At 36.4% G+C, this 14,062-nt stretch overlaps 1 protein-coding gene across 1 annotated transcript; it reads left to right on the forward strand.

The window, feature by feature from the left end:
• Positions 1–7,219: 7,219 nt before the first annotated feature.
• LOC142637162 (uncharacterized) lies at positions 7,220–12,437 on the forward strand. The gene is made up of 4 exons (XM_075811441.1): positions 7,220–7,865; positions 8,152–8,301; positions 10,752–11,296; positions 11,582–12,437. The coding sequence occupies exons 1-4, from the start codon at positions 7,328–7,330 to the stop codon at positions 12,266–12,268; spliced, it is 1,920 nt and encodes a 639-aa protein (XP_075667556.1). The 5' UTR covers positions 7,220–7,327; the 3' UTR covers positions 12,269–12,437.
• The last annotated feature ends 1,625 nt before the right edge of the window (positions 12,438–14,062 follow it).

The raw sequence follows: 14,062 nt of genomic DNA on the forward strand, positions 1-14,062 counted from the left end.
TCAGTTGGATCAATTGGGTTTGTAACAAAGAACGACCCTTGGGTTAATGTGGGTTTTGCCTGTTTGGGTTAAAATTGGGGAAGGAGATGGAAGAAAACAAATTGATATATGGAGAGATAAAAATAATAAATAGAATAGTAGTAAAATATTAAAACTGATGTAATTGCCTTAAATGCCCTTAAATAATAGATTAGATAAAATAACAAAAATGAGATTTTTAAACTAAATTTTACTAAAAATGCATTGAGCTTGTTGTAAATACTCTAAGAGAGAGTATGTGGAAGGATATTGATGTTGCTTCATAAATATTATATATATAATCAAAGAAATTTTACTTTTAATTGGCCTCTTAGTATTATGTCACATAAGTTTTTGACGCCATATAATTTTATATGTCATTATTTTAATATATTTTTAATTGAATTTATATTCTATTACATATTAAAATCTTCTTTTAGAATTTTAACACATCATATTTCATCAAATTGTAGAAGATATAGTAATATAAAAAAGGGTAAAATAATATGTAGTTTTGATATATAATTATAAGAAATTTTCAATGCTAGAAAATGTAATTTCATTTACAAATACAATCATAGTAAATTCCTATCAAGAATTACCAGAATTATTAAATCTTATATGCAGTCAAAAAATAAAAAATAGAAAAAAAATATTTTGTTAAACTTGCTCTTCCATTACACGGGTTACCAACAACTTACTAAAGTAAGCAAACAATATAAGAATAAAATAAAGACTAAATTAGATGTTGTTTTGACGGAAAATGTAACAACACAATCCTTTGTTCTTAAACATTTCTAATGGAAGACATTTATGAATCTTTTCTAACGTAAGATAAAGGGTATCTACTTTGCTTAGCAAATTAAGAATCAGCAAACAACATAAGCATAATATAAAGACTAAATTCGATGCCATGTTCTACAGAAATGTATAACACAAACCTTTATTCCATAATCTTTTTAATGGAAAACTGTAATGGCCTTTTCCTTGGATAAGATAGAGTGGAAGGGTATCTATTTAGAGTTGGCAAACAATATAGAGAACAAGATGCTTATATTGTTTGCGTGGATAAGATTCAAAACTTCTTCTCAAAAGAAAAAAGATTCAACACTTCCATTTAGTAAAATTAGGGATGGTCATGGGCCGGGTTTCTTCAAACCCAACCCAAACCCAATTTTAATTCCCAAACTTGATATCAGACTCTCTTCAAAGATTGGTTTTCTCTCCCGCGTTAGGTATCGATTACTCAACTTGACCCGATTTAATTACTTAAAATCAAGATTAATTACGCTATCTCTACAAAGACCAAAAAATAATGCTCATAAGATTCTTCATCTTAGAAACAAGATTAAATAATTTATTTTCCATACGAAGGATTTTCTACGTAAAGAATTTATGGAGAGAGAGAGAGAGAGAGAGAGACTTAGTGTCTCAATGCTAATGTGCGCTCGAGTCCTCGATGGCTTCGTTGTGAGTCTTTAAGTTCTCCTCGTGAATCTCTCACTATCATCAGTGGTGATTTCTCCATCCCCGCCATGGGTCTTGCATCGACTTAGATTAGATACATCTCTTTTGTTGATGGCGATCGAACCGCTAGACCCCTTGGAGGAGGTTTCCAACCCAAATTTGACTATGACTGATTCAAATATGAGTTTCTATAGCGCCAAACTATCGGATTTTAAGCATGCATGGATCTTACTTAGTGATCTCTTCCTCTTGGCTACTAAGCCCCCATGTCATCACAATGGGGTTGACCTATCCTTATCTTGTTTTCCCTTGTATAGTCTTGGTGTCATGGATTGGTTTTAAATTAATAATGAAATTCTGCTGTTTTCTTTTTACAAAGAAAAAAAAAAAGATTTTTCACGCTAATTATTTACTATATTTTACTTCTTTCCTAATCAATTAAGCAAAGTATATCCCTTCCAAATACATATAACATTGACCATTTAGTTGTGACCAAGGGAAAAGTACGTACTGATTTGAAACTTAAAACATAAGATTCATAATAGTCTTCAATTGAATGATTAGTAGATACTTTTCATTCTCTAGTGGTTAGCCGTCTATAAAACAAAGTGCGATCACAATGATGGTATCAGACAACTAATCCACGTAGCTCACTGAGAGGGAGGGAGGGAGAGAGAGATAATAATGGTAAACCTTCGGATTATTAGTGATGAAACACGGGTTCGTCAGTTGTAGTGAGGTCGTCCAGACGGGACCAGACTGATGAATCACGAGTTCGCCAGTCGTAGTGAGGTCGTCTAGACGGGACGTGAGGTCGTCTAGACGGGACTAGAGGTCTGCTTGTGTCGCGGCGGAAGAAGAAATTCTCCAGAATGGTCACCGGTGTGGTGCCTGCCACAACGTCTCCGATGCCAAAGTTAGTACAAGGGAGTTTATAATAATAGACTATAAGAATGATTAGGGATATCTTGTAACTGTGTTCGTACCTTCTGTTGGCAATGCGTGGTTTTTATATATGTTGTTTAAGATTCTAGCCGTTGTGGCAGTTATTGTGGCTTTAATGCCTCTTTTAGTAACGCTTCTTGCTGAGTAATGGGGTTTTAATATGCCTTCAACGGTTCGTCCAGCTGGTTCTGTAACCGTCCGGGGTATTATTGGTGGCATTGAATGATCCTGCTATCCTCATCAGTGACGTGTATACTTGTTTAAGCTCGTCTCAGAGAGTAGTCTCGTCAATAGTTGATTTCGTCAGTCCTATCAGATGCCTTAGTCTCGTCAGTAGTTAATCTCGTCAGTCCCATTAGATGCCTTAGTCTCGTCTGTAGTTGATCTCGTCAGTCCCATCAGATGCCTTAGTCTCGTCAGTAGTTGATTTCGTCAATCCCATCAGATGCCCCCGGATGCTGTGGTCGTCATGATGTTCCATGACGACCATAGAAGATGAAAGGGTTTTTTTTTTTTTTTTTTTTTTTTTTTTTTTTTTTATAATAATTTTTTGGCTACGTCAGTAGTGTACATCCATCTAGGCGGAATCTTATCACGAGACTTCGTCAGTAATGTACATCCGTCTTGGTGGAATCTTATTACTTACTTCGTCGGTAATGTACATCCGTCAAGGCGGAATCTTATTACGAGGCTTCATCAGTAATGTACATCCGTCTAGGCAGAATCTTATTACTTACTTCGTCGGTAATGTACATCCGTCAAGGTGGAATCTTATTACCTAGCCATTCTCGATGATCTTTTGGCTTCGTCAGTAATGTACATCCGTCAAGGCGGAATCTTATTACCTAGGCATTTTTTATGATCTTTTGGCTTCATCAGTAATGTACATCCGTCAAGGTGGAATCTTATTACTGACTTCGTCGGTAATGTACATCCGTCAAGGCGGAATCTTATTACCTAGCCATTTTCGATGATCTTTTGGCTTCGTCAGTAATGTACATCCGTCAAGGCGGAATCTTATTACCTAGCCATTTTCGATGATCTTTTGTCTTCGTCAGTAAACCGACGATCTAGACACTCCCTCTTTCGTCCTTTACGTTCGTCCTCCCTCTTTCCCCTTTCTTCTGTTTTCTCCATATCTTTAATGGCGGCTAGCGCATCCTCAACATTCATGTACTTTTGCGCCTTTAAGAGCATTTCTGCCATCGTCTTAGGTGGATTTTTTGCCAGCGACACCACAAACTCTCTAGACTTCAGACCTGCTTTAAAGGTTGTCAACTGTACTTTGTCATCAGCGTCGTCCACTTCTAGGGTTTCTCGGGTAAAGCGTTTTACGTATGACCGCAAGGTTTCTTTCTCCCGTTGCTTAACAGTGAGTAGGTGGTCCACTGGTCTCTTAGGACGTTGACCTCCGACGAAATGGTGCAGAAAGGCGCTACTCAACTGTTCGAAGCTATCAATGGATGAGGTTGGCAACTTTATGAACCATTCTCTTGCAGCTCCCTTAAGTGTGGTAGGGAAGGAACGACACATTATTTCGTCAGGGGGCTGTTAGAGGCCTAATGTCGTCTTGAAGGTATTAAGGTGATCTTGAGGGTCCTTAAGCCAGTCAAAATGCTCAAGTTGAGGCAATCGAAACTTCGCCGGCACTGGTCGTTCCAAGACTGCCACGGAGAAAGGAGAATATGTTGCCCTGACCATTCTATCTAGGCTCTGATCTGTCTTCTCCTTAATAGCATTTCTTAGTTCGTCCATCTCTTTCCTCATCTCTTGAAGAAGATCAGAATTTTGTTCGTCTGGAGTAGTGGTCCTTCGTCGATCGCTTCTCCCATGACTATCTCTTTCATCCTCCTGGACAACTCTAGACCGATTCTCCTTATGCTGAAGTTGTTGTCTCATCTCCTAATTCTGCCTGGTGAGCTCTTCCACAGTGGCCGCAAGAGCTTGAACTTGCTGAGCCAAGGCTGCTGAGTCTTGGTTGGACTCCATCTGGATATCGAAGTTGGTAGGAACTGCGCTTTCGGATCGTAGTACGAGAACGTCGTTCCCACAGACGGCGCCAAACTGATGAAACACGGGTTCATCAGTTGTAGTGAGGTCGTCTAGACAGGACCAGACTGATGAATCACGAGTTCGCCAGTCGTAGTGAGGTCGTCCAGACGGGACTAGAGGTCTGCTTGTGTCGCAGCGGAAGAAGAAATTCTCCAAAATGGTCACCGGTGTGGTGCCTGCCACAACGTCTCCGATGCCAAAGTTAGTACAAGGGAGTTTATAATAATAGACTATAAGAATGATTATGGATATCTTGTAACTGTGTTCGTACCTTCTGTTGGCAATGCGTGGGCTTTATATATGTTGTTCTAGATTCTAGCCGTTGTGGCAGTTATTGTGGCTTTAATGCCTCTTTTAGTAACGCTTCTTGCTGAGTAATGGGGTTTTAATATTCCTTCAACGGTTCGTCCAGCTGGTTCTGTAACCGTCCGGGGTATTATTGGTGGCATTGAATGATCCTGCTATCCTCATCAGTGACGTGTATACTTGTTTAAGCTCGTCTCAGAGAGTAGTCTCGTCAGTAATTGATTTCGTCAGTCCCATCAGATGCCTTAGTCTCGTCAGTAGTTAATCTCGTCAGTCCCATCAGATGCCTTAGTCTCGTCTGTAGTTAATCTCGTCAGTCTCATCAGATGCCTTAGTCTCGTCAGTAGTTGATTTCGTCAGTCCCATCAATTAGTATTGCTTCTCTTCATCATTTCTGGTGTGTAGTGTCAATATATATTGACACTTTTTTTTTTGGCTTATAAAAAAGAGATAAGTGTCAATATATATATATTTACATTTTAAAAAGTGTGATTATTGTAATTGTTATTATCAACATTTACACTACTATTAATATAATTATCATCATCATTTTGTTGTTGTTATTGATGCTATTACCTTGGTACTGTAATTAACAACAACAACAACAACAACAACAACAACAAGATTGTTGGGGCTTAAATACACTACATCCAAGGTTGTCGAAATCGGGATCCTACGTAGGATCGTGGATTGTAAGATCTTACATTATTTGAGGAAAAAAAATACACATTGGTATGTTAAATAATCACATAAATTATACATCCATTCACAAAAAACCAAAAATTTGCATCCATTGTAATTACCATACATCACTACATCTATTTGTAAGTATTATTTAAAGAAGCCAAAAACCTCAAAACGTGACACTATCTCTCTACATTAGAATAGCAAAACTTGGTATAGTTGAATGTTATTTTTTATTTGAGTCCAACTGAGCCTTCTGTCAAGTTAAAGAAAATTACAAAAAACTAGGATCGTCAGAATCGTACGATCCTACCAATCTTGAATGATTGCAAAGTTTCTTGAAAGATTCGAATTGTAGGATCCAAATCGAGATTTTGACAACCATGGCTACATCTATATAAATGTAGCAAAATAATATTTTCATTTACTTTGTTGATGAATAGATGGAACCTTGGATATTTCTCAAATTTATATAGGGAAATTTTTATTAATTGAATTAATAAAATTTATTGATTAAAATATGGTAAGCATTATTAAATTAAAGTCATGTGGTACTCAACACTTTCCTCACATATAAATAAACTAATTCATCACTTTTTGATTGATAGATATTTATTATTTAATTTAGGATATTAAACATTATACCTCTCAAAAAATACTTTATAGTTTATAGTTTATACCTCCTAACCTATAATTAATTATAAAAATAAATTAAACAATAAGTGATGAATTTCACCGATATAAACCAAATTATTGGTGCGATTTTGTGCCCTTTTTAAATCGAAGCCAAGCACCATCATCGATCGGTATTGGCATCCTAGAGAGAGAAGATTTTTGTTCTTTTTTTTTCCATGATAAGTGAGATTTGACCCCAATTGGAGGGGGTGGAAGATTTGAATGCTTCATGAGGTAAGTTCTATTTTTATTAAGGACGAAGTTTACCTCCAAATTAGTTTGAAGAAAAATATATTCCTGCAACTCAAGATCATCAACATTAATTATTCTCAACAAACTACTTCAATGACTGTTGAACATGATATTATATGGGACACTTACAAACTTATTTATATGAACAAGCCTCATGCGTGCTATGGCATCACAATTTTCAAGTTCTTTTGCTTTTGTGTGTTTTCGTAGCATAGATGTAAGGTGTGTTTGGATACCGCTGAAAATTGAAAATACTGTAGCAAATAATTTTTAAATGTGTGAATAGTGTCGTGGGACCCAATTTTAAAGTTTAAAAAAAAAAAAAAAAGTAATTTATGAGTTCTGTGAACAGTGCATGAGATCCACACATAGATGCCAAACACCAACTGTGGGCTGATACAGACGCTATCTAAAGGAAGGCGTAGTTGTGTATGTGTACGTGTATGTATTTTTACTGTTAGATCGCTTTAGACCAAATAAATCCCCACCTCCAACGAAGTAAGAAGTACATGTTTAAATTGCATTTATATTTGTTTAAAGCTTATCAAATCATACTAGAAAATCCATGGAAAAAAAAAATCATACTATAAGAGACAACGAATAATTCCTTTCACTTTAGTCAGGTTTAATTAAATCTGAAGATATTATTGTTACTTTCATTTTCTCCACCAGAATTGTTTCGATTCCCACGTACATATATAGGTTATACTCCAAGAAAATAAGTGGTCATCTGAGTATCCTCATAACATGTTCTATTTATGACACGAAAGTATAAAAGTTTCCAATATTGGAAGCACTTCTCTTCTAGGACAGAGCTTTAACCTCTTATATTCCTCCCATATCTCATACAATCATTGCTTTCTCGCTCTCTCTGTTCCATCACTTTGCTTTCAAAGTTCCACTTCAGTGGACTTCACCTTTTGATGCAATGAGAAATTTGGGGCTCCAACCGAGGCGTAGTGTGGCAGAAAAGTACAGGTTAAATGCGCTAGTGTACGATGCGTTGCGGAGAGAAGACGAGGAAGAGGTGATAAAGCTGTGTGAATATTTTGAGGAGCAGGGACTGCACATATTGACTGTACATGATGACACGGTGCTCCAGGCGGCCACTTACGCCAAGAAACCTAGCTTGGTACTGAGACTTCTACAGGACTTGCCTGATCGCCATCTTGATAAACTGACTCGCCAAAACCTTGCCGGAAACACCATCCTCCACGAGACTGCCATATCGAGCCACTCACTCGAGGTGGCGAAGAGAGTATTGGAGAAAGCTCCGGGATTGCTTTGCATGCGTAACAACCTTGGAGAAACAGCTCTTTTCCGGACCTCCCGTTATGGGAAGCAAGACATGTTCGATTTTTTTGCCAAAAAAATTTCCGGTTATGACGAAGAAAATCAGAAAGTCTTCCTCCAGAGGAGAGATAAAACCACTATTCTACACATTGCCATCCTTTCACACCACTTCGGTTACTTCTCCCACCCTTAACATCACATCATACAATATAATTATGGAAATATTTCTTTGATAGTTAACACTGTGTACAAGGCCTACAACTAAAATTGAAAAGACGATTTTAAGTTATAATAGTAAAATTATAATTTCATAACTATAATAGTATTTCGGTTGAAATAGGTATAACAGTGTATAACTTAGTGTTTGCAACAATAATTAACCTTTCTTTTTTATGGATGTTATAAAATTTTCTATTTTTGTCTGTTCTTCTTTTTTTCATGTTTAATATCTGAAAACAGAGTTGGCCTTGCAAATAGCAACCAAGTTCGAACAATTAGTTGGGGAACGAGACTCGGATGGGATGACTGGCCTTCAACTTCTATCATGCAACCCCGGAGCTTTTCAACGAGAAGATGAAATGTCATTCTTCAAGAAAATTATCAATTCCGGTTGGTATAATCAATCTTTCTTAAGTCATAGATCTTGTAGCAATGATTTTTTTCCGGGGAAGTTTAAAATGCATCAGGCTCATAATTTATACTATATTTTATATTGAGTTCTAGATTTTTATTCCAAAAAAAATAAAAACATTTTGAGCTCTAGATTGGTATGAGTTGTTGGTAATAGGACAAATAAAGTAAGAGAATGAATGAGTTTGTGGTTGCTTCACTTTTCATGTTTTAAATGTCAACATAATCTTTTTCGAGTTTTAAAATGTATACATTATACTAATTCATGCAATTGTGAATATTGCATGTATGATTGTTAAAAATATGAATGTGAGAAAGTGTTTACAAATTTTATTATATAATCTAGTAATTTTCTTTTCTTCTTTCCTGCCTTCCTTTCTTGACTAATTTAAAGATGAAAGCACCAATAATTTTTGGTACATATGAATTCTTGATTTTTAGAAGATATTTCCTAATATAAAAGTGGTAGAATTGAAAGATATTCTAATTAAAGTAATTAAATGGTTTTAAAAAATATTTAACAAGTAAATTTGTGTTTAATAATGTTTCATTTGTCTCGATAAAAAAAAAAAAAAAAAATTATGTTGTTTGGTTTAGGGCCTTGATCAACAAAATCCTTTTCCAAAGACAACAAAAATCCAAAATAGGCAACCGTAAAAACAAAAAATCTTTCACAATTCATATGCATGTACACTGTCATTACTACTAGTACTACCACCCCAGCATCACTTTCGTTGTCATTATTGCTATTAGCAACAATTACATTATCATTATTGTGCTTACATAAATATTATTAATTATATTGTCCATGTGTCAAAAGTGAAAAATGTTTTTGAGATTTCAAAGTCTAAATTAATATACCGAAAATAGTCATTTTCATCTATTTTCCACCGGAACAAATAAAACAAAAGTTTGAACCTAAATTGCTAAATATTTTTGAAAGCATTCACATCAATAGTGATAAAAATTTGACATTTCACACTTTAAAAATTTATTTTATTAATTTTAATACTTTATTTTTCAATATACACGGCATCAAATTTTTTATTTTTACGTTCAACATATTAAAATAATACAAATAATCTATTAAAATAATATAAAAAAAAGCCACCGCCAAAACTCAGAGCAACCGGCCACCCATACCCAGCCAACACCACAACTACCTCGGTAGCAACCACAGCTTACCAAAACCAAAACCACCGGCACAACCACAACCACCACCATCTTTAACAACCCACTGCAAACCCATTAAAAACCACACAACCACCACACAACAAACCTACAACGAAAATGACAGCAAAAACAAAACCTACAACCACACAACCCAGCAAAGCTAGAGATCTCACTACACAAACCCATACCATTGGCGGCGGCGGCGGCGACAGAACCCAATCTAGCCACCACGAGTGACAACCACCATCACACCTAAACAAAAAAAACTTTATGGTCTGTTTGGATGTTTAAAAAAAGAGGGGGAGTAGAGTAGAGGGAAGGGGAGTAATTCAATTACCTTGTTTGAGAGTTTTTTAAGGAATGAGGGGGAGGGGTTTGGAGGGGTTTGAAGGGGTTTCAACTACCTCCAACCCCCTCATTTTTAATTCCCCCAAATTGGAGAGATTTGGAGGGAGAGTAGAGCACATAAAATTATTGATAAAGTAAATTACCTAATTTACCCTTATTATATTTATAAAATTACAATGTTAAAAACAAGGAAAATGGCTAATTACTCCCTTCCCCCTTACTAATTATAAAAACATCCAAACAAGGTGAAGGGTAATCATTCTCCTCTACTCTCCTCCCCACTACTCCCCTCCCCTCTACTCCCCTCTACTCTCCTCCCTCTCTAAACTCCCAAACAGGCCATTAATGGAGCGATGGAGATGAGAATATGGAGGAGATAGACGCAATGGAGCCATGTAGAAGAGAGGCATGGGTGAGAGGGAGAAGGGGAGGGGCTGTTGGCCTTGAAGCTTTTGATTGGATTTGGTTTTAGATGGAGAAGAAAGGTATAGGTGAGAGGGCCGGAGAAAGGAAGAGAACAGGTGAGAAAGAAAGAAAAAAGAGAGAGAAGAGAGAGACCGGTGAAAGAGAGAAGAAATAAGAAAGAAGAATCTGGTGAAACAGAGAAGACAAGAGAGAGAGAGATACTTTAATTGAAGAGTGTTATAAAATTATTATTTTTATAAGATTTGTACTACAGTAGGCTATTATAGCAGTCCATTATATCTTAGTTGCTGAAAATTTTAACAACATTTTAGTTGAGATGTTAAAAAATAACATTTTTAACTTTGAGAGCTTTAATGGTAATGCTCTTAGATGGTTTAGAAGAGTGTGGTCTTATTTTTCCTTAATTTTGAAATATAATCAATTTAATATTCATATATTGCTAATTTCTGTTTCATGAACAGTTAACTTATATTGTAGTGTAGCCAAACGGAATGCAACTGAAAACCAAGAGCAAAAATATAAATCAGCTGTGCAGCTTGCCAAGTTTCTAATAGAAAGAGATATTTCATGGGACTCTACTTATCCTGGAACAGATCAAAGTAAGCCTGTCCTCCACAAGTATGGCTGTAGTACTACAATAGAGAAGAGAGCGGTAGAAGCAAGTTCTCTTGGGCAAGAGGAAGGGGCAGCAAAAACTGCAGAAGGGGGGAAAAAAACTCCCCTGTTCTTAGCAACTATGACAGGTTGTCTAGAAATTGTTGAAGAAATACTCAAAATTTACCCCCAGGCAGTTGAGCATATTGATGATAATGGGCGAAACATATTGCATATAGCGATCAAGTTCCGGCAATTAAAGATTTTTGAGCTTGTAAGTGATATGGAATTGCCAAGGCAGAGGCTGATACGAAAAATTGACGAGGATGGAAATTCCATACTACATACAGTTGGGAAAAAAAATAAGGATTATGTGCCTAAGAAGATGCTAGGGCCTGCACTTGAATTGCAAGACGAGTTGCGCTGGTTTGAGGTGTTACACTTCAAGCACCCTTTTCCTCATATGCTTTAGGTGTACATGCATCCATATATTCAAATACGAACACATCCATACTACTCTTCATGCCATAGTACCATAGTAGTCTACATATTGTCATGGTGGTTGAGGCTCAATTGATTCACAGTTTTGAATCTTTGATGGCTTTCAATAGAGCCCCATTGTCTCCAAAATGTCCAATTTGCTTTCATATTTACGTTTGCACTAACCTCTTAATTAAAACAGTTACGTCATTTTTGTTTGTTTTATTGTTATATGCAGACCGTGAAGAAACTTACGCCACCCCATTACATTGACCACCGCAACAATCAAAAGTTGACTGCAGAGGGATTATTTAATGAAACAAACAAAGAACTCCGGGAGGAAGCCATAGAATGGATAAAACGCACTGCCGAAGGATGTTCAATTGTGGCAGTTCTCATTGCTACGGTTGCCTTCGCTGCGGCCTATACGATACCTGGAGGCTCGAATGATAAGACTGGTGTCCCAGTCCTCCTTAATCAACCATTCTTTGTGGTTTTCACCGTGGCGGACGTACTATCAATTTCATTTGCTTTGACATCAGTGGTTGTATTTCTTGCAATCACCACATCACCATATCGATTTGCAGACTTTAGATATTCCCTTCCTAATAAGTTGACGTTCGGCTTAACTTTATTGTTCCTCTCTGTCTCCATGATGATGCTAGCATTTGCAGCAACAGTTCTCCTCATGATACAAAATGGAGAAGGGTGGACAAAAGTGATCCTATATGCCATGTCTTTCCTGCCAGTCGGGCTCTTTGTACTTTCATATTTCCCTCTCTATCTATCACTATCAAAAACTTACAAGTACTTGCTCAAGAAGGCATGGCAAGTAATTTCTCTAAGTCATTATTTATTTAGGGGGACCAAAGTGGTTAGTCAAACCTCTAATTCTCCAAACCCTCAAAACACCATGACCGTTTGAGAGAACTATGATGATAGGCTTTTGGTATCACTTGTTGCTCATAGGAATTTCCTATAGACGAAAGTGACAAGACATAAGCTACTATAATTTTAATTTTAATTATTTTTTTCAAAATGTGTTGAGTACTACCAAGAAAACTATGTAATAAATATTTGTATTATTCGAACAATATATCATCCCCTTTCACATATATAATAACGGTTCATCTATTTCTCCTTCAGTTTTTAGTCACACGTAAGGGGTTTAAATCCCACGAAGGAAAAGGTGTACAGTTCAAATAACAATTTGAAAACCAGTGCAATATTGCACCACAGAAAAAAGAAAAAAAAAAAAAAAAAAAAAAAACGTTTGGGAAAAAAAATTCAAAGCATTCTAGAACTAAAACCACAAATTGAATGTAGTTTAGTTGAAATATTAGAAGTTTGGTACCATAAAATAGATTCCCCTAGCATGGAGACCAAGACCATATCAAACGCAAATTAAACAGGACATGGTTAAAAAGTATAACAAATACTTCGAAAAAGGCATTGCTTCTAGGGTATTACTCCATGTCTCAAAAGTAATAGATTTAGATTCTCTAGAATTATTAGATAACTCACTTTGGAGTTTTTAAAATCTAATCCACTTATTCTAAAATGGATGGGATAGAATTACGAAAATTTTGAATTATTTTAAGAACCTTAGATAATCTGAGAACAGATACAAGCTTGTTCACCTTCCAAGAGAATCCTAAGCCAAACACTGTAAGATATTTGGTAGGTTATTCTCAAGTATTTGAAGGCTTTGTAGGAATCTTCTCAACCTTCAAAGACTCTAATCTCACGGGGTGGTGAAAAAGGTGTACGAATTATGAGAGAAGCAGAAGAAGAGGGGGTTAAGGGGATGAAGATGAACTTGCATCACTAGAGCTATCAACCCTTGCACGGTCAGAATTGGAATTAAGGATGACTAACCGGCAATCTAATTATAAATAATAAAAGTCGGATCTCAAAACCGGTGAACACACAAAATAATAACAGTCTCTTTTTATCAAGGAAGTCAATACCGTACCGGAGGCTGTACTGGTTTGGCCAGTGGTACGATATATTTCGGGTACCGGTTAATACCGGTGTACCGCTTCGAAATTACCGCTAAATATAAATTTATATATATATATATATATTCTCTTAAAAATATAAAAAGATTTAAAGTCTGACTAATAATAATAATTCCTTTAAATATTAATAATTATGGTAGTAGTATAACTTTTTATTTTAAGAAGAATTGTAGTTTAATAATAGTACTAAGTACATGTGCTTACTAAATGCAGTAATGAAAAAACAAAACAAATAAAAATCAATGTGCAAAACTTAAAACTACGACACGTGTGATTAGAGATAAGTTTGCAAATTTTGAAAAGACTCATTTAATGACTTCAGTACATTCACGTGGGAGTGGGAGTGTGGGACTCTAGCTTACAAAAGAAGATATATCAGTGGGCGTTCAAAACTTGAAAAACAAAACAACAGAGAAGCTAGCGGAAGAAAAACAGAGAACGGAGAAGTGAAGAGGCGAGGAAGTAGAAGCTGAAGCAGGTGAGGAGACTGCGATTGACAAAATGGAAGTGGCTGGAGACATGGGTGACCGGCGACGTGGTGGTGAGTGGTTGTGATGATTTTTGGGTTTTTTTTTTGGTACCGGCCCAGTTTAGATTTACCGGCCGAAACATACAATTTTCACCGGTAAGGCCGAAACAGTCCGGTATGGGCCGGTACTCAGAGCGGTACGAATCAATGGGGGTTTTGGTACCGGTCA

This window comes from Castanea sativa, chromosome 5 (genome assembly GCF_040712315.1).
Source record: "Castanea sativa cultivar Marrone di Chiusa Pesio chromosome 5, ASM4071231v1".
In the NCBI taxonomy this organism is placed as follows: Eukaryota; Viridiplantae; Streptophyta; class Magnoliopsida; order Fagales; family Fagaceae; genus Castanea; species Castanea sativa.

Excerpts from the sequence above, each read along its gene's own strand:
- LOC142637162 (XM_075811441.1), top strand. The coding sequence starts at position 7,328 with ATGAGAAATTTGGGGCTCCAACCGAGGCGTAGTGTGGCAGAAAAGTAC. Across the intron at positions 7,866-8,151 it reads CATCCTTTCACACCACTTCG|AGTTGGCCTTGCAAATAGCA; the intron begins GTTACTTCTCCC and ends ATCTGAAAACAG. Across the intron at positions 11,297-11,581 it reads ACGAGTTGCGCTGGTTTGAG|ACCGTGAAGAAACTTACGCC; the intron begins GTGTTACACTTC and ends TGTTATATGCAG.